This window comes from Motacilla alba, chromosome Z (genome assembly GCF_015832195.1).
Source record: "Motacilla alba alba isolate MOTALB_02 chromosome Z, Motacilla_alba_V1.0_pri, whole genome shotgun sequence".
NCBI lineage: Eukaryota > Metazoa > Chordata > Aves > Passeriformes > Motacillidae > Motacilla > Motacilla alba.
Window position 1 is genome coordinate 2755468 of NC_052046.1, and position 24786 is coordinate 2780253.

At 50.3% G+C, this 24786-nt stretch overlaps 1 protein-coding gene across 1 annotated transcript; it reads left to right on the forward strand.

Annotated features, from left to right (window-relative positions):
- The first annotated feature begins 81 nt into the window (after window positions 1-81).
- Window positions 82-24057, forward strand: PSTPIP2 (proline-serine-threonine phosphatase interacting protein 2). The gene is made up of 15 exons (XM_038124758.1): window positions 82-2618; window positions 10492-10592; window positions 12214-12291; window positions 13153-13187; window positions 14663-14769; window positions 15448-15510; window positions 16367-16465; window positions 16683-16728; window positions 17564-17643; window positions 19428-19526; window positions 20039-20135; window positions 20438-20519; window positions 21221-21255; window positions 21555-21612; window positions 22111-24057. Exons 1-14 carry the CDS (start codon window positions 2166-2168, stop codon window positions 21602-21604), a joined length of 1425 nt encoding a protein of 474 aa, XP_037980686.1. The 5' UTR covers window positions 82-2165; the 3' UTR covers window positions 21605-21612; window positions 22111-24057.
- The last annotated feature ends 729 nt before the right edge of the window (window positions 24058-24786 follow it).

The following is a 24786-nucleotide window of genomic DNA, read 5'->3' on the forward strand; positions in this document are numbered from 1 at the left end:
GAAGATTGTCTCGCTCCACCCTTCTGCCATGGGCCGGGACACCTTCCATCTGCCCTGGGCTGGGACACCTTCCACTGTCCCAGGTCACTCCAGGCCCTGTCCAGGCTGGCTGTGAACACTTCCAGGAATGGGCAGCCACAGCTGATCTGAGCAGCCTGTGCCAGGGCCTCACCAGCCTCACAGCCAAGAATTTCTTTCCCATATCCCATCTAACCCTGGCCTCTGTCACTATTAAGCCATTGCTCCTTGTCACTTCAGGCCCATGTAAATAATCTCTATCTTTCTTGTCAGCTCCCTTCAGGTACTGGAAGGCTGCAATCAGATGACCCCAAAGCTGCCTTTTCTGCAGGCTGAGCAGTCCCAATTCTGTCAGCAGAGCTGCTCCATTCCTCTGATCACCTTGATGTCGCCTCTGGATTCACTCCAGCAGCTCCACGTCCTTTTGCTGTTGGAGCAGGGCTGGGGCAGCTCTGCAGGTGGGCTCTCACCTGAGCCCAGGGCCAGAGGGGCACAATCCCCCCTGCCCTGCTGCCCACGCTGGGGGCTCAGCCCAGGACAGGGGGTTCAGGCTGGGGCAGGGCTGCTCTTGATGAGTGCGCTGTCCCCAGTTAACTTCCTGCACGGGAGTGTCCTGCTTCCCAGTCCAGCTGTGGAGTGACCGGCAGCTGGAATCATTCTCATGCGGTTCAGGCTAACAAGCTTCTCTTGTTAATGGCCTGAGTGCTTTGAGAGACTGGCCTCTGCAGTACTGGGCAAAAATAAACACACTTGAAATCCAGAGATGGCAGCTAACTTTTTGGGAACAGTTAGTGTGCTGTGCTCCAGGAACAGGATCCTGTAGTCCTGTGGTCTTTCACCATCTTGTTTCTTTTACCCCACAGCCCCAGAAGAGGGGGCTGGGGAGCCTCACGGGTGTGAGGGAATACTGCTGTGGAACATTTCCACTCTGATCTGCCCAACATCATGTACCTTCCAGGACAGCTTTTACAGCTTGTGACTCTCTTTCTGCCCAGTGACTAAACCCTGGTTACTACTTGATGTTGCTGTGCCGTGTTTCACGTGCTGCTGTAGTTGGAAAGTCCTGAGCTCAAAAGTATCTTAGTCCAAAGTGGAGATGTATTTTTTTCTAGTAAGATAAGACAAATGTTCCTGAGTGGTGCAATGGGCTGCTCTGGCCAAGGGCTGGGGCTGGAAAGTTGGGAAATGGCAATTGGATCACAGAATCACAGTAGTTTGGTTTGAAAGGAACCTTAAAGATCATCTGTGTCCACCTGCTGCTGTGGGCAGGGCACTTCATCCCAGGCTGCTCCAAGCCCCATCCAGCCTGGCCTTGGGATGCTGCCAGGGGTGGGGAGCCACAGCTGCTCTGGGAAACCTGTGCCCTGACCTCACCATCCTCTCTGGAAAGAGTGTCTTCCCAACATCCCACCTATCCCTGCCCTCTCAGTGGGAAGACAATTCTCCCTTGCTCTGTTACTCTGCCCATGTCCAGAGTCCCTCTCCAGCTCTTGGAGTGCATTTAGGTGCTTGGTGGTGTGGATTCATGCCGACAGTTTGTGCTCTCTTGTGCCAGGAGGTTATACACAGGGTTAGTCTGCCTAGATCAGCCTCAGGTTGCAATTGAGCAGACTTGTTTCAGTAAGCTCAAATTGCTTTTTTTTTTTTTTTTTTTTTACACTGCTGGAGTGTTTTAGTGTCCCAGTGTTCAAGCAAAAGCAGCAATTGAGTGTGGTGGGTGTGATTGAGGCATTTCAGTACACAGTGTCCGATCTTTGCTTTTGTATTTTCCAAGCGTTGCTCAGAGGTCCCTCACAGGGTGCCTTGTGTCAGGCACTGGCCCCTAATAAACCGTGTGTGGCTCGGGCTGTGTGATGAAGGAGGGTTGTGTGTGTTCAGGAGCGGCTGGGAAGGGGCTGAGCCTGGAGCAAAGGAGGCTCAGGGGGGACCTTGTGGCTCTGCACAGCTCCTGCCAGGAGGGGACAGCCGGGGGGCCGGGCTCTGCTCCCAGGGAACAGGGACAGGACAGGCGACAGCCTGTAGCTGTGCCAGGATAGGTTTAGATAGGATATTAGGAAAGTTTCTTGACATGAAGAAGTTTCCTGCCCTAACACAGGCTTCCCAGGACAGTGGTGAAGTCCTCATCCTTGGATTAGTAAATCCTGTGGATGGGGATTTGTGGGACATGGGTGGGCTTGGCAGTGCTGAGCAAATGGTTGGACTCGATGACCTTGGAGGGCTTTTGCAACCTAAGCGATTCTATGATTCCACGAAACCTTCCCGAAGTATTCCTGAAGCTCCGAGCCGGGCGGGCAGGGTCCTTGGGCGCGGCTGTGCAGCCTCTGGCCGAGCTGCTCCGGCGGCGCTCCCCGTGTCCTTGGGGACATGGCCCCGCACGGCTGGCTTCGTCCCACGGCGCGCTGCTGCCCAGCCTCCCTTCCCCGCCGGTCCCACCCGCCTGCCGCAGCCCGTCCCGCTCCTCCACCCGCGGGCATCCCGGGGCGGGAGCGCCCGTGCGTGGGAGGAGACTCGGCGGGGCGGGCCGGGCCGGGCAGGGAGCGGCGGAGCGCGGCGGCGGCGGCAGCAGGATGCGGGAGGCGCGGTTCAGGGACAACTTCTGGGTGAGTGGGATCACGGCGAGACCGGGACATCGGGGACAGAGCCAGCCTGAGCCGGGGGGCGCAGCTGGAGGTGGAGGGATCATTGCTCTCCGGTTGGAGTTGGCTCCAAAGCCAGCGGTCGTGGTCGTGGGGTGACTTTGCTGAATAGATACAACATTGGCACAGGTTGCCCAGAGAAGCTGTGGCTGCCCCTGGATCCCTGGAAGTGTCTAAGGCCAGGTTGGACAGGGCTTTGGGCACCCTGGTACAGTGGAAGGTGTCCCTGCCTGTGGTAGGGGATGGAATGAAATGTGCTTTAAGGTTCCTTTCCAACCCAAACCATTCTGGGATTCTGTGATCCCCAGAAGGCACTGCCCACCATGCATGTCTTGAGAGTTGTGGCTTTACAGCCTGCTCCATGCAGCCAAAGTAATCCCAGCAAGTGGCTGCTGCCTTGCTGGAGGAAGTCAGTGCCAGGCTGAAGGGTTTGACACCATTAATTTGCCATTGGTGAACTACTTGAAGACACCATGGTGAAAAATGTTCTCTTGTTGTGGAGCTAATCCTGGACTAGGAGCAAGTCACTTGGTGTGGTGCTGCTGCCAGCTGTTGAGCCATGGAGGAAAACCCACAGATCAGGGAAAACCACAATTTATTCTTTTCAGTCTGAATTATGCTTTTATAAAAGAAGAAGTGCAGGAAACCCACATATCTGCTGCAGAGCTAAAATTCTGTGGCTGCTCAGTTCCTCTTGTGGTGGATCTTCATTCTAGGTATTGGTGACCAGGAAGTGAATTACCAAACTTGGTCTTTTGGGTCTGAAAATCTTCCTCTGTGAATGGCGCTAGTTGGGGTTTCCCAGATGCTGCCTGGAAGCATCTCCCATCTTGTAGGATGTGGGAGAGAAGCACAGGCCCCAGGAAGAGCTAGCACCAGGTTTGGGGCTCCTGAGTGTTGAGGAGTAAGTGCAGAGCCTCACCCAGCATCATTAACGAGTTAACTGGCATAGCATTGTCAAATACATAAATCTCACATAGGTGTCAAACCTGTTGTGGAGAATAAAGCAAACTTTGCATCCCAGCTGTTTGTTACACAGGAAGTTCTGCACAGTGCTCCCTTTGCTTTGCAGAGGTGCAGAGGGGAGGTTTTGAGGGTGGTGGCAGCACCCCCTGGGCTGGAGGAACAGCCGTGATGCCAGAAAGGCTGAGCAGGCAGGGCTTGTTGTGTCTCAGTGGCACATGGGGTTGAAGAAGAGCTTCTCACCGCAGGGCTGACTTCGGCTGTTTCTGCCCAGTTCCTCTCCTGCAGCAGTGTGGTGCTTTTTGAAGGAAGATCTTGGAGGAGGGGGCTCAGGGGGAGAAAACACCAGGACAGGAGCAGCCTCCAGCTCCCAAGAAAAGGAGGATCTGGGGTGTTGCGTGGGGCACTCACCCCTGCTTGACCACTTCTACTGCGAACATGGTTACTTTCTGAGTAATCCCTGGTTCTTGCTGAGCCCCAGACCATGGTGCTGCCAGGGGTTTTTCCTCAGTCTTGTCCTTTCTGAAGCCTGTGTGCTCCATGCCCCTGACTGAAGTTGGACGGGAGCGTGATGGATGTGACTCAGTGGAGAGACTGAGGCCCTTCTGCGGTCGTTGGGCCCATGGAAAAGGCAGGTACCACCCCAAGCAGCTGCCACACCACGTACTGGTGACTGTGCATCAGCTGTGAGGGATGGGGAGGAGGGGTAAGTAAGGATAGGAAGGGAAAAAACCAAATCAAGATGAAGTGTGGAGGGCTGCACATCCAGCTTCCACCTGCTGCTGGGTGCTGTGAGTGGGCAAGCACTTCCTCCTGCAATTTTCCTCTTAGATTGCTTTGCGTAAGGCAAAAATAGAAGGAGAAGTCTTTGCTGAAGCAAGTGATTTCTTAGAATCATAGAAGCATTGAGCAGCTTGGGTTGGGAAAGACCTTACAAACCATCTAGTCCACCACCCTGCTATGGCCAGGGACACCTTCCACAAGACCAGGTCGCTCTATGCCCTGTCCAGACTGGCCTGGAATGCTTCCAGGGATGGTATAGCCACGGCTTGTGAGGGTAACCTGTGCCAGTGTTTTAACACCCTCAGTCATAAACAATCCAAACAATTCCTTCCCTGTATTTAATATGAATCTCCCATCTTTTTGTTTAAAACCGTAATTCCTTGTCCTATCATGACAAAGAGCTTGGTGAGGCACAGCTTTTTTTCTTCTGTAGGTTCTTCCCTTGTCAGACAAGGTGAGGGACATTGCTGCATGATCCTGGGCAGGTAGCAGGTGCTGCCACACACACTGTTCTTTAGTGGTGATGATGGCTCAGCTTCAGATCTGCTGGTACAACAAAATGTACACGTCTTTTTTTTTTCCCCCCAAAATTAACTCATCGTAACATTCTACCTGCAGAATCCATAAATACAGAATCCCTAAATACTGGGAAAAATGTATGTTACTCTTGTGGGAGCAAATTTCTTGGTAGTTAGGACAGCCTGATGAGAAGTAGGAGACTTTGGGAGTGCTCCAGGAGAAGTATGCTCCAGCTGGTGGGACAAAGTCTCGAAAATGTGCAAACTCTCAAAACCTAGGCCAGTTTTGGTATTGGATCTTCCAGCTTTGAAATGTCACTGGTTGTGATTGATGACTTCCAAATTTCTTTGTGGAGGTAGGATGGTAAGGGTGAGGGTGGTGAGGGCCTGGGACAGGGTGCCCAGAGAACCTCTGGCTGGCCCTGGAAGTGTCCCAGGCCAGGTTGGGTGGGGCTTGGAGCAACCTGGGATAGTGGAAGGTGTCCCTGCCCTTGACAGGGAGTGGAATGGGATGAGGTTTAGGGTCCCTGCCAACCTGAACCATTCTTGGATTCTGTGATTGGAGGCTAAGCTGCAGCCCACCCTTTGCTCTGTTGGCATAGCAGGGCTGTGCTTCCAGCCTCCCCTGGGGACTGATTTAGTTTTAAACCCCAGCGGTTCTGGTTCCTTTGGTGGGTGCTGTGTCTGCTCCTGCACGGGTCCTGTTCCCTGCTGGAGCTGATGGTGTGATGTTCCTGATGTGCTCTGTCAGGAAAGCACAGGCCCACTTGGCTCTCTGCACTGAAGTTTGCTCAAGCTCCCAGGTCTCAATACAAGATGATGAATTTTCTTGAGTAAAGATGTTTGCTCCCTGGCAACCCACTGCAGCTCCTGCTTGCTCAGGGACTGAAGTCCAGACATGCCTGAAGCTGAACGTTTTTTGCCCTGCGTGCTCTGACTCCTATGTCACTCACTCCCACAGGCCTGTGAGGGAGCTGTGCAAAAACAAAAATACCCCAAAGCTCGTTTGTTTGCCCTTGTCCTGTCTGTAGTGATTGCCACAAGTTGGGCAAGGCTGACATTTTGTTTTCATTTGTGTTTGCAATCCGCTCTTCTTCTTTCACTATGTGAGGTCTTTTCTTTCATTTTTTTTTCCGCTGTCTTACATGCCTTGTTTTCCACAAGCCTGTTCTCTCACATATTTCAGGTAACCCAACAGCCTTGGGCCTCATCAGTGCGCTTTGGTATTGTAAAACCATAGAAATGACAATAATGCTAAGAAGCGCCCTAATTCTGATCAGTGGGCTAAACAGGCTGCAACTTGGAGAGTGAAACTTTGGTCATTTTGCCTTCAACGAGGCAGTGCTCTGCTCCCTGCAGTGTTTTTAGCAATGCTGCTAAAACAACCCCCCATCCTGGGGGGACGCAGCCCTGGGTTCCTGGGTTTATTCCCTGGCTGCTGACTGATGGTGGCTGTTTCACTTCCCCTTCCTCCTGCTTGTCCTTCTCTAAACGGGTACTGGCTTGGTGGAACTTAGCAGAGGCATTATGAAATCCCCAGGTCGTTGTTTCAAAGGAACAAGGTGGGATTTGTGGGAAGAAGAAATTGCATCAAAGCGGAACAGTCCATTGCTTTGGTGTCTCTGGGACGAGCAGGGAAGGTGCTGGCGTAGGGGAAGGAAACTTCAAATGGAAAATTACTAATCAAAAAGCTGCTTTTTGCAGGATGCTGGTGCCAGGTGAGTGGATTTGCAGAGAGGCCTTTTCCTCCCTGCAAAGAGTTTTGTCTGTCCTGTTGTACCCTCCTGGCTGTGGGGCATTGTGCAGCCTCTCCTCACCCTGCTCCCTGCGGGCACCAGCGTAAAGCACTTCTCTCTGTCTCAGTAACTTCTGTGGACCCTGAGCGATTTTGAGGCTGCACTGACTGAGCAAGGACAGCACAGCCAGCTACAGTTGCACAGTGCTTTCAACTACTGAAATAGTCGCCAGCTTCAGGTACGTTTCTCTAAGCACACAAGGCTGAGGAAACATCCTGAGAGCTTGGAATAAATATAGATCCTTCAAGAGGTGGTCCATGAACAAGTGCAGCGCCTCCAAGCCTTTTGGTTTGGGAAGGTTGGGACAGACAGACGGAGGGCAGGAAGGCTCTGCAGAGGGGTCTGGACAGGCTGGATCCATGGCCTGAGGCCAGTGGTGTGAGGGGCACCAAGGAGAAGTGCCAGGTCCTGTTTTGGTCTCACCAAGCCCTGCAGCTCCAGGCTGGGCAGAGGGGCTGGAAAGGGCCCTTTGGAAAAGGCCCTGGGGGTGCTGGTGCCAGGGGCTGGACACGAGCCCAGGGTGCCCAGGGTGGGGAAAAGAGGCCAATGGCCCCTGGGCTGTCCCAGCCAGGCTGTGACACAGCCCCAGGGCAGTGTCATGTCCTGTCCCTGTGCTGGCACTGCTGAGGCACCTCCAGTGCTGGGGACAGCTCTGGGCCCTCAGGACAAGAGACACTGAGGGGCTGGAGCGTGTCCAGGGCAGGGAACGGAGCTGGGAAGGGGCTGGAGCCCCAGGAGAGGCTGAGGGAGGGAAGGGGCTCAGCCTGGAGCAAAGGAAGCTCAGGGGGGACCTTGTGGCTCTGCACAGCTCCTGCCAGGAGGGGACAGCCGGGGGGGGGTCGGGCTCTGCTCCCAGGGAACAGGGACAGGAGCAGAGGGAACGGCCTCAGGTTGTGTAAAGTGATGTTTGGATTGGATATTAGGGAAAATTTCTTCATGGCAAGGGATAGTAATCCTAGAAACAGGCTGCCCAGGGCAATGGGGGAGTCCCCATCCCCAAAGGAATTTAAAAGGCATGTGGGTGTGGCACTTGGGGACATGGGTTAATGGTAGGGTGGGCAATGCTGGGGAGTGGTTGGACTTAACAGTCTTAGAGGGCTTTTCCAATTTAAACATTTATATGTTTCTGTGTTTCCCCCCTGCCATTTTCTTCACAGGATGTGTGTCTGCAGGGGTTTTCCATGTAAAGTGGGGTAGGAGATGGAAGCGTCAAGCTCAGCAGCTTGCTGTGACTCAGACAGGATCATGACGTGCTTTCCCATCCACAGCAGAGCATTTTAGCCCTGCTTTTGGCTGAAAGTGTAACCAAACCCCAAAACATCACAAGCAGCACACAAATTCCTTCTCGTTACTGAGTCCATTGTGTGCAAATCCAGGCAGCAGATCAGGAAGGGGGTGGGGGTTGCATGTCCTGTGAGCTTGGGAAATATCAGGTGCTGCTTTGTCACCTTGAAATCATCTGTTTGCAGTTTCCATGGGCTGTCCTCTAAATAGCACGTGGGCTCAGAGCTCCAGCAGGGAGGACCAGGACAGATGTGTGCAGGAGAATGGCAGGAGAGATCCTCATGCTCTGTTTGGGCAGGGCTTGGTGCAGCTCCCCATCTTTCATACTTGCCTTTGAGTTAATTTATTATGGTATTAAATCTTCTCTGTCCCCATGGCTCTGTGCTTGCCGTGCTGCACTTCCTCTTCCATTGCTGTTGCCGGCCCTGCCTTTGCAGTCACAGAATCCCAGAATGGTTTGGGTTGAAAGGGACCCTCGAGACCATCTAATTCCATCCCCTGCCATGGGCAGGGACACCTTCCACTGTCCCAGGGTCCTTCAAGCCCTGTCCAGCCTGGCCTGGGACCCTGCCAGGGATGCAGGGACAGCCACAGCTGCTCTGGGCACCCTGGGCCAGGGCCTGCCCACCCTCCCAGCCAGCAATTCCTGCCCAATATCCCATCTGGGCCTGCCCTCTGGCCCTGGGAAGCCATTGCCTGTGCCCTGTGCCCCCGTGCCTTGTCCCCAGTCCCTGGACAGCTCTTCTGGAGCCCCTGTGGGCCCTGGACAGGGCTCTGAGGTCTCCTTAGAGCCTTCTCCAGGCTGAACAGCCCCAGTCTTGCTGGCCTTTTGAGTCTTTCTGTGCCAAACCTGCCCAGAAGGTTTCTGCAAAGGCTGATTTGACCATACAACCCTGCCCAGCTCCATCTGGGCCGGAGTTCCTCCCATGGAAAACTCACCTAGAGGAATTTAAAAGCCATATAAACGTGGTACTCAGGGATGTGGGTAGGTGAATGGTTTGGCAGTGCTGGGGGACGTTTAGACTCAATGATCTCAGAGGGTTTTTCCAACTTAAACAATTGTGTGATTCTGTGTTTCATGTGACACCTTGCACCCTGAGGTCTGATCCTGCCTTGGGTGCTTAGGAAACACACACCTGCTGGAATTAAATCCTTCTACTGTAGGATGAAACAAGGAGCTTGGTGCACATTACTGATGGGTACTCCCAGTTTTCCCTTTGACCCTTCTGCCTGGCACACAGAGCCCAAGAGTGCCCGGCAGCAGAGCAGGATGCAGGAGCCTCTGGGTGCCCCTGGACATGCAGTGATGGGGCTCTGAGCCTCCCTCCTGCTGGGCTTGCAGTGGCCAGCAGCTGGGCTTTGCATCCATTTTGCTTCCTTTGAAAGTGGGGACAGGAATCCAAGAGAGGCTGATCCTGTGTTTTGCAAATGTGATGGAGCCTGACTCCAGTGCAGTGTTTCCTTTTCACGGACCTGGTTAGTGAAGATGGGGAGCAACCTGAGAGCTGGTTGTGGGTTTATCAGTACTAACCTCATTTTGGAAGGACATTTGTACTTTGTAAAGGAAATTTGGTTTCTGCTTAGGTCCTGCTCCACAGTCACATCTTCACAAAGCTGGTCTGGGATACCTGTGGATTTTCTGCCACATCTCTCATTCCACATCTCTCATTCACTTCTTGCTTTCTGGTTGCTGACAGTCAAGTGCTTGAATAGGGAATTCCACTTAATTAAACTGTTCCTTTATCACAGATACCAGCCCTGTTCCTTCTCCTTTATTGTACCAGGAATAAATTCTTGAGAAATCCCCTTTTCTGCTGCCCACACTGTTATGCCAGATCTCTGCATACTCTCGTCCTGGCTTTGAGCCATTTCCTGAATCTCTCCATCCTGCCACAATCCTCTTCAGGTTTCTTGATAACCTTTTGTGGCTTTTGTTTCCTGTTGCTGAGTTTCATACCTGCTCCTACTCTTGCTCCTTTTTCTGCGGCCATGCATAGGAATGGGGAAAGAATGGGATAGAACAAGTCAGCCTACATCATTGCTGCATCTTCTTTTCCTTGTCCTTGTCCTTGTCCTTGTCCTTGTCCTTGTCCTTGTCCTTGTCCTTGTCCTTGTCCTTGTCCTTGTCCTTTTTCTTCTTTGTCTTCTTTTCCTTTTCCTTTTCCTTTTCCCTTTTCCCTTTTCCTTTTCCTTTTCTCTTTCTTTTTTTCTACATGCATCCATTCAATATAGGTTTTTAAGGAGTAATTTGGAAGAAAATAATCCTTCAGAATCTATGGCAAGTGTGGGTGGCATAGATGTACCTTGTCTCAAATTGCTACCATTTTCCTCATCCTGGAGTCTCTCCCAGATCTAAAATAAAAGGTTTTATTTCATAAAGAGGCACTTGCACGCTTGCTCCCACTGAGCCACAGCCTTTGCAAATGCCTCAGGAGGTGGCAGCAGCCATGGATTGCCCTGACAAGGACATGACTCCTGTTCCTGTGTTTTCAGAGCACGGATCTGACCAGCACAGTTGGCTACGACAGCATCATTCAGCATCTGAATGATGGCAGGAAGAACTGCAAAGAGTTTGAAGACTTCCTGAAGGAAAGGTAGGGAGCTGCCTCTGGCAGCGGGTTGGCTTGAGCCTGGAAGTGGTGCTGTGGCACCACTCCTTCTCCTGGTATTCCCAGTTTGATTTCTGCCATGTTTAACTGATGTTAAAAGGCTGTTCCATGAAGCTGACCTTGCTGTTTGCCTTGCAGAAGATCAGGTTAGAAGTTCTTGGCCTAGAAGAGCCATGGCTTTGTCCTTTCTTCGTCTCTGTACATTATGAACACCCCACAGATTCAGTGTTAAGAAGTGGTAGGGTTAGGTGCTGCCATTATTAATCAGAGGAGGTGACATGAGCAGAGGTTCTGTGGCTGGTGATGATCTGGTGATGTGTTTTACCTTTATGGTTTACCTGGTTAGCAGTGGCTAAATATGAAGAGCATTGTAGAGCACTGTACATTGAATTAATGTCATTTTGGTAATGACAGCTGGAGGAAACCAGCCTCTGACTGCACAACTCAGTACAGAGCGTCCTGGAACAAACAAAATGGGGATGAGCAGGAGGAGAGCTGCACTTAGAAATATCTAATGCACCTAGATCTGTTCAGACTGTAATCCCACGTTCCAGGAAAATTTGGACCTTCCACATGAGGAAATGGACCCTGAGAACCAAGTCCCACTCATCAATGCAGAGTGCCAAAAGCCTCCTCTACACCCTGTGCCCTCCTTGGTCTTGAAGGAGGTGTAGGTTGCCCCTGAAGTGCCTGGCCAGGAGGAGAGCAAAGCCTGGGCCTGGATTTGCCACTCTCTGGACTTGGCCCAGCTGTCCAACACAGCTGTTACACAGTTCCAGCTGTTCCACAGTTCCAGGAGAATGTGCCTGCTGGATGTTTTGTCTCAAACAAGGTTCATGAGAATGTTGCTAGATATATATTTAAAAAAAAAATCAATCTATAATACTTTTTCTTTTCAATTTCCCTATTAGTTTCTGAAGTTTTTAGAGTTAAGGTAGGTGAATTTCATTGCCAAACTCCAGAAATCAACCACACAGGGGTCTCCATCTGTGTTAGTAGTTAAGGCATTTTAGAAAGTTATTTGTTTTATCCAGTAGATGCTTTAATGGCAGCCTCTAGCAGTACTTGTTCCTTTCTGCTGGCCACATGGAGAGAACTACATTTGACCAAGCAATTCCAGCCCTAGTTGTCTGTAGTGATTTCAAAGCAGCTGCAAAAAAAGTGGTTATTCTTACACTGCAACACAGGAGTTCTCTTTTCCTTCTTCCTTTCTTCCAGGAAGGGGAGATAATATGGTCTCTCAAAGATGTTATTTATGTCACCTCATGAGATTTGGTCTCTTTTTCAGGTGCTCTCCCTAAGGATTAGTGCCAGGTACAGAGAGTACTTATTGCCACACATCGAGGGCAGGGCTAGATGGGATATTGGGAAGGAATTCCTGGCTGTGAGGGTGGTGGGACCCTCTCTGGCACTGTTTGTCCCGAGCAGCTGTGGCTGCCCCATCCTGGAAGTATCCAAGGCCAGGTTGAACGGGGCTTGGAGCTCCCTGGGGTAGTGGAAGGTGTCCCTGCCCATGGCAGAGGGTGGAACTGAATGAACTTTGAGGTCCCTTCCATCGAAAACCAATTGATGACTTCTCTCTTCGATGTCTCTCTTTCCTCAACAGAGCAATTATAGAAGAAAAATATGGCAAGGAGCTCATTAACTTGTCGAAGAAGAAGCCCTGTGGGCAGACAGAGCTGAAGTGAGTCCACAGTTGCTTTTATGGGTGTCCCTGAAGCAGTGAAGGAGGAAGAGAAGGAAGGAAGCTGTGAGACAAAACAGAACTGAAATGTGATTGAGACATTCAGATGAGCTGAAATTGTGCTCATGAATGAGCAGTGCTCAGTTGGGTTCTAACTGGCTTTGAGCTGGAGCCCACCAAGTTCCCCTTAGCCACAGATGAACCAAAGCACTGTTAGATGCTCAGGGGGATGTGGGCTGGTGGGTCAGCAGAAAGCTGGGGATCATGAGACCTTGGGTTACCTCTTGACAGGTTTTGTAGCCAGAGGGAAGTACAGGTACTTCCTTGACTCAAACCATGCACATCTTTAGAGCCCAGCATGCTGTGGCCACCACAGCTTGCTCCATTTCCCAAGTGATCCTCAGTGCCTTCTGCTTCCTCCTTCATTTCTGCACTTTATACATGCCCTGGTCATTTACTTGCAGCTTCATATTGAGGTGTCACTTAAAACGCTTCTGCCACCTTTACTGCGCAATATTCATAGGGAGAAAAGCTCCCTATTTTTCCAGCCACTGGCAAACACACTGTGTTGGAATTGTCCCAAAATGATGGTTTTAGGAGTTTGCTGGAAACATTTGTTGTGAAACTTTTAATTTTTAATAGCATCCTGTGTTCAGAAAGATGTAAAGTAGGTGTCAAACCAAGTGAACTGTGTTGTACCTGCTGAGAGGGAAAAAGATGGAGGTACTAAGAGGGTAAATAAATGTGCTTTGAGTTCTTTGGCCATTGTTGAGTGAGCTGTGTTTTGGAAGAGGTGCTCTGCTGTGCCTGTGCCTGACTGTGCTTCTCCAGCCTTTTTAATGCCCTGCCTGTGTTTTTCAGCACGCTGAAGAGATCCCTTGATGTTTTCAAGCAGCGTAAGTAATTCTTTGTGTTTGCCAGGACTCTAAAGCCTGAAGGCAACTGTTTGGGAAGGAAATAGCAGAGAAACCTCTAAAGCTGTGCAGTGCTGAGGCCAGGCAAAGGCTGTACTGCTGGCCTGGTTCATCCCAGTGTGTGGGGCTTGGGACAAAGTGAGCCAGGACATGTGTGGACAGGAGACCCACAGGGCATCATTTTGGGATCTCTTGGGCTTTCATGTCTGGCTGCAGCTCAGAGGTCATGTTTGTGTTGTGCAAAGGAAGCTGTGCATGGGAAGCTCATCTGGAGTTTGTTGGACAGGCTTGTCCTCTTCACAGACACACTGTAACTCACACCTGGAATCTGGGGACAGCTCTGGGCCCTCAGGACAAGAGAGACACTGAGGGGCTGGAGCGTGTCCAGGGCAGGGAACGGAGCTGGGAAGGGGCTGGAGCCCCAGGAGAGGCTGAGGGAGCTGGGAAGGGGCTCAGCCTGGAGCAAAGGAGGCTCAGGGGGGATCTTGTGGCTCTGTACAGCTCCTGCCAGGAGGGGACAGCCGGGGGGGTCAGGCTCTGCTCCCAGGGAACAGGGACAGGAGGAGAGGGAACAGCCTCAGGCTGGGCCAGAGGAGGTTTAGACTGGATATTAGGGAAGTTTTCTCATGGAAAGGGTTGTCCAGCCCTAGTACAGGCTTCCCAGGGCAGGGTGGAGTTTCCTCCCTGGAGGGATTTAAAAGCCATGTGGATGTGGATGTGGCACTTGGGCACATGGGTCAGTGGTGGCCTTGGCAGTGCTGGGGGAATGGTTGAACTTGAGGATCTTAAGAGGGTTTTTCCATCCTAAATGATTATGTGATTCTAACTGGAGCATCTAAAAGATGGTGCTTTGGCCACCGTACATTGTCATGTGTCACATCCTGCCATGGTGCCATCAGACAGCACCCGGAGGGTGAGCACTCTGCTATCCTGTGCCCAGTCCATCCCTTGCCTGATCCAGGTTTCTTCACTGCCCCTGTGGACCTCCCTAACAGGGCTCTGCCCTCACCACTGCTGACAATTCACAGCTGTGGGTTTGGAGCAGCTTTGGGGGTTGAATCAGGAGCTGCCATTTGCCTCTGCTCCCTTGGTGGGTCCTGAGGTGGTGTTTCATGGTGTGGCCGCTCACCTTCAGCCAGAGGAGCCTGAGATTGTTTTAGCCTTCATTTTTCTGTGCTCCAAGCTTCTGCCTGCTGGCCTGGGGCAATGCAATGTGTTGAAACATGCCCAGATTAACGTGTGTGAGGGGGAGAGCTGTCTCAAACTGGGGAGCAGGTCCCAGCAGGACTGATCCTTACATTGGTGAGCACTGCTTGGAGGCTGCTTCAAACAAGCTGGAGCTTTTTCACATTTCTGAAAGGGGACATGTGGTGTGTTCTAAGTTGACTTGAGAAACAGTCTATTTAGGAATACATATATATATATATATAAATATTGAACTTGTTTTCTCTTTGCAGAGATAGACAATGTGGGACAAGGTCACATCCAGCTGGCGCAAACCCTTCGGGAGGAAGCAAAGAAGATGGAGGATTTCAGGGAAAAGCAAAAGTTGCATCGGAAAAAGGTCAGGCACCGCAAGAAGATGTGCCTCCCTGCAGGGTGTTGATCCTGCCCCAGCCTGGGGGCTGATCCTGGTGCTGTCTCATGCCCTGTCCCAGCCCCTGCCACTGCCCCACTGCCTGTGCTGCTGGGAAGTACTGAGCTCTTTCCTATGTGTTGTAATTGTGTTGAGCTGTGTAGTAACCTCCAGCTTCCTTCTTCTCACTTCCACATCTTTTTTGTGTGTGTTTTGGGGCCAGCCACAACACTGGAATGTTTTTTAAACATTTGTTTATAGTGCTGTATGATCTCCATAGGGGCTGCCAAAATGGCCAAGCTTTTTACCTTCTCCTGGCTTGAGATTCCTTTGTCTGGAAAACCAGGGAAAACTGCTAGGACCAGGGACTGGTTTGGAACTGGCAGAGGGGAGTGGGCTTCCTAGTGTTGCCAGAGTCTGTGGAGATGATCCAGTACTAATATTGCTAGGGTTTAGTATGTAGAGCTACTTTGCATACACAAAGGCTACAATTGCCTACAATTCAGGGCTTAGGCAGAAGCACAAAAGATGAGTTTTGTGAAGATGATTTGGGTGGATGAAGGCATCTCAGTGTGGTCTGTGGCTCTTCCTCTTGTAAGCCACACAGTGTGTCGTGGAGCTTTGATGGTCAGTGATGTGCTGACCCCAGGCCTGTTCTCTTCACAGATAGAGCTGATTATGGAGGCCATTCACAAAAACAGGAATCTTCAGTACAAGAAGACCATGGAGGTAAAGCAAATGTGCTGCTGTTTCTTGCCATGTGGGTTAATGCTGCTCCACACACACACAGAGAGCACTGGGACAGGCTTAAATGAGAGGGATATCCTCCTCTGCTGGGACTCGTGACGCTGTGTCTGTGTGAGTGGTGAGCAGGGTGTGCTCAGAAACAGTGAAGAGCATGGCCAAAGACAAGGCCAGTGGTCTCCTTGCAGGGCTGGATACAAATGGTTTAGAATCAGATAATTATTAAGGTTGGAAAAGCCTCTAAGATGCTTGAGTCCAGCCATTTGCCCAGCACTGCCGAGCCCACCACTAACCCATCTCCCCATGTGCCACATCCACACCTTTTTTGAGCACTTCCATGGATGGTGGCTGCACCACTGCCCTGGGCAGCCTATTCCAGGGCATGAAAACCCTTTCTGTGAAGAAGTTTCTCTGAATATCTACTCTAAACCTCCTCTGATGCAACTTGAGGCCACTTCCTCTCCTCTTGTCCCTTGTTCCCTGGGAGCAGAGCCCAACCCACGTCTGACTGCCCCCTCCTGTCAGGGAGTTTGCAGAGCCAGAAGGTTCCCCCTGATCCTCCTTTTCTCCAGGCTGAGCCCCTTTCCAGCTCCCTCAGCTGCATCTCATCAAACCTGTGCTCCTGCCTGTTCCCCAGCCCTTCTCTGGACATGCCCTTGATTGCCAGAAGCTTTTCACCCCAACCCAAGAGCCGCCTGCCTTGCAAGGCTTTTCCCAAGCTGCAGGGCACCTTTTGTGCCATTCCCTGCTCTGCAGGCAGCCTGTTCCCTCGCAGGCTGAGCTTTTCCCAGGGCCTTCCCCTGAGGCGTGTCTGCATCTGGCTGTTTGGTGTCTGTCCTAGGCCAAGCGTCTGTACGAGCAGCGCTGCCGGGACAAGGACGAGGCGGAGCAGGCCGTGCACCGCAACGCCAACCTGGTCACACAGAAGCAGCAGGAGAAGGTATGGGGAGCTATCCACCCAGGGAAGTGGGTGGCCACGGCGTAGGGAGGGAAAGGGATGTCTTTTCATGCAGCTCTCATGCCCCATGGCTCTTGTTCCAACTCTGGGTTTTGGGGTGAGGTGGATGGGCTGGTGATGTTCCCCAGTGGGGCTGCAGTGCCATTGGTGATGCATCCCAGCTCTTCTTCACCTTCCTTGTCTCTCCTGTCTTTGGCAGCTGTTCCTGAAGCTGGCTCAGACAAAATCAGCGCTGGAGGACACTGGTGAGTGTGGAAATGCCATGTTGGGAGGGTGAGGGGTGTGTTTCTAGGCAGGACATTGTGAAGCCATGGTGTGGCTCGTGGGTGAGCTCCAGCTCTTGGGTCAGGCATGACTGTTGCCATATTTCTCCTCACGGAGAAAAGCAGGGCACATTCTTTCCCGAGAATATTTCTGGGATTCACAGTCTCTGAACATCAGAGAAAGAAAACACAATTCTTATCACTTGCTGTGCCTGTGTTGTGCCAAAGTAGGATGCAATATGGAGATTGTTTGCCCAAAGTGAGGATGTTTTGTTCCCTTGGCCTATCAGGGCCAAGAGTGTGTCTGTGTCGGGACTGTCTGCTGACAGTCACGGGGCAGTCATGGAAGAATCAGAGGATGAGTGCAGTTCTGTGCAGTTGTGAGCATGAGTGAGTGCTCACAGTTTTAGAGGTATAGAATAATATAGTAGAATAAAGTACTTAATTGGCCTTCTGATAAGACGGAGTCAGACGCATCATTCTCTCTCCCTTCGTGGGAGTTGCCCTTGATTTACAATACATGACTCCTCGGAAACACACACCCAAGATAGCAGCAGTGGGCAATGTCCCTGGAGAAGCCTGCATGGTCCTACCAAAGCCATGTCCTTCTGCTTTATCCCTGATCTCCCACCCTTTTTAACCTTTTTCCCAGTCCTAGAATTACCTTCTAGTGAAGGGATTTTTTTAATGAATGTTAATCATGGAATCACAGAATCATAAAATGATTTGGGTCGGAAGGGACCTTAAAGGTCATCTCATTCCAACCCCGCTGCCATGAGCAAAGACACCTTCAGCCAAAATATGATTTGTCTCACAGACAGGAGTTACCAGCAGAGTGTGACCACAATGGAGAAGATCCGGGATGAGTGGCAGAATGAGCACATCAAAGCTTGTGAGGTAAGTGCCCCTAAACACCTCCACATGGCAGCGTGGTCCTCTGGGTTTGCAATCCTGGCTGCAGGGCTCAGGGACAGTGCAGATTTCCTGGTTTTGTATTCCCCTGGCAGTGAAGCAGCCGGATGCATTGCAGCTCACTCTGTGTGTGTGTCTCAACCATGGCTTCTGGATTCAAGGCCCCACTGCTTCAAGGTTTCTGCTCTTATTTTATTATTTTTATTTTTCCACCAGCTTCTAAAATTGACAGAGTCAAGTTAGTGACATTTTTGCCGACTACCCGCTTCCATGTGTGACATGGCTGTCGTCTTGAGCAGCTGTGGTCACCTCTGTAAGCTCAGTGACCCCATGTCCTAGAGCCTCAACAAGACCTTTGTTGCTCCGACAAGCCCCATGTCCTAGACCCCATGTCCTAGAGCCCCAACAAGACCTTTGTTGACTTTTCAGCAGAGGCTGGTGGTGGCTGGGGATGCAGGTGAAGCCATCTCCACATGCACACTGTGCCAAAAGCTCTTCACCTTGTGTCTCACAGACCATGCAGTAGTGTGGGAACCCCTCTAAGTGGGTATATCAGCCTGAAGCAGACTGTCTCACAGGGAAGTGGTCAGGCAGGGGTTTCCTGCACACACTGGGGAATTCCAGACTGGTAGCAAGAGGGTTGAGCAGCTGCTCTGCTGCTGGCCTGTGATCTGTGACTGAGGGATGGACAGGGACTGCAAAGACAGATTTTATCCCAGATCTGCTTCAGGCTTGCAACTACTTGCAACAGATTTCCCGTTCCCAGCTGTGGTAATCCCTTCCAAGTTACCTCTCTTCAGGCTGCTATTCCAATTTTCCCTTTTGAACTGAATTTGCTGTCTGTTTTGTGAGGTGTGGGTGGAAGTTTCTGTGCTGGTGTGCTTTTGGTGTCTTTCCTGGAAGCCTCTAGGATGGGGACACAGTTTAGTGGTGGCTTGGCAGTGCTGGCTTAGTGGTTGGACTCAATGCTCTTAGACAGTTTTTCCAACCCTAATGATTCTGTGGTGGGGAGTGGAAAGCAAGCAGTTTCACTTTTGCAGATGGGTGATGTGGAAGTTTTCCTCTCCGTGTGTTGCAAAGGTCATAAGTGGTAAGAAGTGTGGATGTTCACGGAAATGTGTAAAAACATGTGAAATTGAGGTGTACCAGACAGCAGATTTCAAAAGGGTTTAAACCTGCTTGGAAAAGGGCTGGGAAGGAAAGAAACAGAAACACCTCTGTTTTCATACATCCCCTTTTTTTAATTGCTCCATAGCTGGAACATGGAAATGTTAAAAAAAAACCCATGTACATGTGGGACCTGGGGGAATGTGTTAGTGGTGGTCTTTGCAATGCAGGAGTAATGGTGGGATTTGATGATCTTAGAGGGCTTTCCCAATCTAAATGATTCTGGGACTGAAGGGTACCTCAGTAAGGGAAGTGGGCTGGGACCACAGGAGCACAGGACACTTTGGGAACCTGTGCTGCCTTTAGGAAGCTGGCTTGGTCTCCCCAGAGATAGAAATGTGCTGGTGGTCCCCTCCACATTAATCTTGCAGATTTTCCAAGCTTAGTACTCAACTTTGAATTATCTGACTGCATACAGGGATTATTTCTCCTCTGGGCAAGCTGGAGGACTCACAGCTTCCTTGCTTCCTGCAGAAGACCAACACCAACTGCTCCTGGCAGTTAGCTTTGTTGTGGCACGTGGGGGTGAGAAGCAATCAGGACAAAAGAGATTTGCCCTCATTTTGAAGATGTTATGGACTGTTTTGTCTGTGTTGTTTCAGTTCTTTGAGACTCAGGAGTGCGAGCGGATCAACTATTTCCGTAATGCCCTCTGGCTCCACGTCAACCAGCTCTCCCTGGGCTGTGTCCAGAATGATGAGGTACCTCAACTGAAAACCTTCATTTTTCTGTGTAGAAAGCAAAGCCCAGTTTGTTTTCCTGTGTGCTAAGCTGTGTTACACCCAAGTTGGCCCTTGATTGACCACAGACACCAGCATGAGTGGGCAAGCAGAAGGACTGGCCGCAGCTCTTGCAAATGAGGTTTCCTCTGGGATTTCCACATTTTTTGGGGGTGGTGAGGCCCTGTCACAGGTTGCCCAGAGAAACTGTGGGCAACTGTGGGCCTCTGGATCCCTGGAAATGTCCAAGACTAGGATGGACAGGTCTTGGAGCAATCTGATCTAGTGGAAGATGTCCCTGCCTATGGCAGGGGGTGGAATGGGATGGGCTTCAAATTTCCTTTCCAATCCAAACTATTCTGGGATTCTGTGATTCCCCTGACGCTGAAGCTTGTGTGAGTACTGGGCTTTCACCCTATGTGTGGTAAGGAAAGGGAAAAAGCCTTGGTTTTTTGACGTGATGTATACAAATGCACTTTATTTCCCTTTTGCAGAAATATGAGGAAATCCGCAAGAGTTTGGAAATGTGCAGCATTGAGAAGGATGTTGATTTTTTTGTAAATTTACGCAAAACTGGAAGTTTGGCTCCAGGTAAGAGCTTAATAGAATCTCAGAAAGTAGTGCTGACTGCTCTGTACTCTTCATGGAGCTGGCTGCTCTGGTCAGCATCATTTTGTGTGCAGAAAACACTCATTTTGCATTTCATTCACTGCCTTGCAACACTAGTCTCTGCCACTTTTGACAGCCCCTAGGGATCATAGTCCCATAGTTTTTTTAGTTTCCTGATCAGGCATTTTCTCAGAGAGGGGAAAGACTTAGCAGCTGAATGTTGGTATAGCAGGTATTTTATGTCTGTAAGAGGCTTGTACTTCACTACTGTCAACTTTTCTCAGCTCCTGTTGTTTATGAAAACTACTATAATGCCCAGAGAAATGTGACTCCTGCGAGAAGCCCAGCTCCTGTACCTATATCAAGGTAAGGTGTGTGATATGTACAAGTGCAGTTGTTATTGCAGATGATTCTCACTCCCCCAAAACAGGCATATTTTGTTCCTTTCAGTCTGTTGGAAGCTGGACTTAAGGGTATTAGAGGAAAATATTTGCTTGCATGGCTCTTGGCGTGATTTGTCACCAAGACAGATCACAGGAGGAGATCTGAGGAGAGTTAAAAGCATTTGTGGGTGAAGGGAGGAACTGCTGAGCTGGATTCCCTCTTGTGGGACAGAAGCTGGGCAGGGAGGGCACAGTAAAGGGTTTTTCTTTTGGGGGCAAGATGATGACTGGGACCAAGACTCATGCTAAGGATGAATTGCCACTTTGGGCTGCCGCACTGAGAGAGGAGTCACATCCAATTACGGCTTCCTGATGTCTCACTCTGGGCAAAGGCATGTACAAAGACATGCCCTGAGGCTCACTTGTCAGTTTTTCCCTGAGTCAGTGCTTTCTGGTCCTTTCTTCCTCTTCCCCACTGTGTCAGGTTCAATGCCCATGTTTGCCCAGTGGGCTGTGGGTGGTGAGCCCACTGTGACTTGCCTTGTCAGGTCTCCATAAAGCCCAGGCTGGCCAAACCTCCTTCCCTCCCACCAGCTCTGGGGGTGCAGCTGGGCTGTGCAGAACCAGGGCAAAGGGCGTCCCTTAGCCATGCAGATCCTCAGCTCTGTGTTTCCTTCTGTGCAGGAGGGGACCTCTGCCCACCCCGACCAGTGCACCAGGTGAGTTACTGCGTTGTGGGCTTTCTGGCCATGGGAGCTATCACTTCAGCCCTTGCCCAAAGTCCCTTTCCAGCTCCCTTAAACCCCCTTTAGCCACTGGAAGGAACTCTAAGCCTTGGAGCCTTCTCCAAGTGAACAGCCCCAGCTCTCCCAGCCTAGAAGCTTGAGCCTCATTCACTCTTGCATCCCATCCCTTTACCATGGATGGCCAGTGTGTGGTGCTTCTGCTCTGTTTAAAGTCACATAATGAGCACTTCTCATGGGAAACCTGAGGGTATTTTTTGTGCTCTGTGTTTCAGGGGAGCCTGATTATGCCACAGTTGATGGCTACAGCTTGGTACATTTCTAACAGTCACAGTGAGTACCCACTTTTGATGAAATGAGGCTTAAAAGAAAGAGGGGGAAGAATTTTTACCTGGGCAGATAGTAATATGATGAGGGGGAATGGTTTATCCTAAAAGAGGGTTGATTTAGATTAGCTAGAAGGGAGAAATTCTTCCCTGTGAGGGTGGTGAGGCCTTGGCACAGGATGTCCAGAGAAGCTGTGGCTGCCCCTGGATCCTTGGCAGTGTTCCAGGCCAGGCTGGACAGGGCTTGAAGCAACCTGGGATAGTGGAAGGTGTCCCTTCCCATGGAATTAGATGGTCCTGATGGTCCATTCCAACCCAAACCATTCTGGGATTCTGTAAGAAAGGATTGAGATAAATATGAAGCTACACAGAGGAGGGACAGTGGAGAAAGAAACGCCATTGGTTAAGGAATGACACTTTGATTGGAAGTGATGCTTCTGTCAGCCCTCCCATCATTTTTCTGAGCAGTAGCTGTGGTTTAGACACTGTTGATCATGTTCTCTAGGTTTTCCAGAAGGCAGAAGACACTGTTGGTCTGACCAGCGTGGCAGAGATGGTGTTTTCAGTTATTCCCAGACACGTAGAGCTGAAGTGCTTCTGCTTTTCAAGAGAATATTTGAGGACTCGAATAATTATTTGAACATTCAGAAAGCGCTTACTAAAAACCTATGCTTTTGATCAGCAAACTCCTTGGATGGATCTTCTCACTCAGAGGAGGAAAAGGACCAGACACAGGGGTGACCTGTGTCAGAAGAAGGTTTTGATTTGAAGTTCTTCTAAAGTGTAGCCATCGAGAAAGTCTGGGGCCTCCCACTCTCTGTATAACTAGGTGGCTGTTTGTGCTGAGAGGGGTGCTGCACAGTGCTTTGGGCATGCTGGCTTGTGTCCAGGGTATGTGCATCCCCCTTGGATCTCAGGTTTTGCCTTTTCCTAAAGCCTCTTGCCTGTACCTAAAGTCTTTCAGTAGTGGGGATTAAACTTGTCATCTATGTCAAATTTTACTCATATCTCTCAGAAATCTTACTTAGAGGGGCACCAGCAGTTGCACCATGTATCTGACTTGGCTGTAGCTGTGCTCCAGGATTAAGAAGAAGCTGTTTTTTATCTACCCAGGGAGGGGCTGTGTCACATCCAGCCTGCTGGGAGGTCCCAGGAAGGATCTGAAGGAATTTATTCAACTCTTCCAGCCACCTCTCTGATGAGGGTCTTGTGGGCTTTTAGGTTTATCAGGTTGCCCCTGGTGAGTTCTGGAGACCGGGCTGGTTGGGGCTTGGAGCCACCTGGTCTAGTGGAAGGTGTCCCTGCCCATAGCAGGGAGTTGGAACTGATGCCTTTTTGGGACTACCTAAAAACAGAGGCCAGACAAAATTAAGGGAATAAAAAGCAGATATATTTATTGAAGGGTGTTCATTTCGGGCAGACAAAGCCCCTCTAGGGGCTGCACCCAAAATATGGACAATGGGTCACAGGTTTTCATATTTTTGTAAGTTTGGTCTATTTGCCTATTGAGGATTAATCTTCCAATTACAGCTTCAGGTAATGAAAGCATTTACCCCATGTTTGCTGCCCCTCAACTCACTTTTGTTTATGTTTCTCAAGGCCTGAGACAGTAAGGGGTCATTGATTCCCAGGCCTAGAGAGGAATTGTTTTGTCTGACCAAAATGGGAAAGCTGTAGCTAACGCTCCATATGGAGTTTAGGGTTATACACTAAATAATTACAGGATTACAAATATATGAAAAATATAAAAGCTAAAATCCTAAGGCATCAGAACTAGGTGGTCTTTAAGGTCCCTCCCAACCCAAACCATCCTCTGATTCCATGATTTAATTAACTTCTGTGATTCTCCAAACTCTGGACTTGTTCTGACTATGCACCACAGGAAACAAACTTACCTACTACTACTGGAGCCATGAAACTTGTTTTCTGACCACTTCTCCTGAAATTTCCTGCCCTTGTTGTTACCACATATGTAGATATGATTATGGCTTTGATTCAGAAGCTTCCGTGCCTCGGGGCTTGGTCTCTCTGATGTCCCTGTGTGCAGTGCTGCTTCACTGCTCCTCACTGCCTTATTTCACTGGATACAGGGACACAGGACATGGGGATAAACACACAGTTTACCTGTCTAAACCTGGTGCCAGGTCACTAGCCTGGAGCAAACAGGGTTTGCTGTTTTTATGATTTTTTTTTTCAAGTTGAATCTGCATGGCTTCAGCATGTGCCTCAGCCCACCAGTCCTTGGGGTTTTTACTGGATTTATTTGTGTGGGGAAGAAGACAATGAGCTCTAACATCTGCCCTGCTGCCTCACTGTGAGCTCTGCAGAGTGCACATGGCAAGGCATCAGCTATCTTATTTATTTCTGAAAGACCAAGGATACAAATACTCTTCTGAAGGAGCCTGCTGTAGTCTTAGTTCTATAAATATATATATTAAAAAATAAGTTTTGAGTCTTGTGTTCTGGATATGTGTTCTTTTTTAAAGTCGTTGTGTTCACTTTCTGTTTGGGATGGGTTTGAGATCCATGCAAACCATCCTGGTCTCTTCTGGATGGAAACCTACAAGATCACATCCTTTATTTCAGTCCTTGCTCAATACCAAAACAGCTGTGGGAGAAAAAACCCCAAAAGAGAGTGACATGAGAAGTGCTTATCATTAGCCATGAGCTGCAGACCATGCAGGGCTGTTTGCCCTGGAAGAGTGTCTGCTCTGCAAAAGCTTGCATGGTTTCTTTTCTGGGATTTTTCCACCGACTGAGCACAATAGATGCTGTTTGGCTTCTCTGGGTGTGGAGGTGCCCAGTGAGGCTGAAACTTGGCTTGCACGTTTACTGAAAGCACAGAAGTAATCCCAAAATCGGGGTGCTGGGGAAGGTTTCCCCTACACCCATGTACAGTTTTACCTTTGCCATAGATACTACAATTTCCAGGTTACAGTAGTAACATAAAGACTTCTCAAGCCCCAAGAAGGTCCCAGGGAGAGAGCAGTGCCTGTTCAAGGCCATTAACGGGACTGTGACGTGTTCTGCAAAGTGCCACTGAGCTCTGGGGGGGCTCATCCTCCTGGGCATTGGGAGAAGTCACTCCTGCCCTGGCTGTGGCTCCCTGGGGATGGCTGGGTGCCAGGACGGGGCTCTGACAGGACAGCAATTCCAGGTCTGGGGCTGAGCCAGCATTCCT

Bases quoted from the DNA above. Each gene is read 5' to 3' on its own strand.
- PSTPIP2 (XM_038124758.1), top strand. From the start codon at position 2,166: ATGGGGATTTGTGGGACATGGGTGGGCTTGGCAGTGCTGAGCAAATGG. The intron at 16,729-17,563 runs GTGAGTGTGGAA...TTTGTCTCACAG, and splicing joins ATCAGCGCTGGAGGACACTG to ACAGGAGTTACCAGCAGAGT. The intron at 20,520-21,220 runs GTAAGGTGTGTG...CCTTCTGTGCAG, and splicing joins GCTCCTGTACCTATATCAAG to GAGGGGACCTCTGCCCACCC.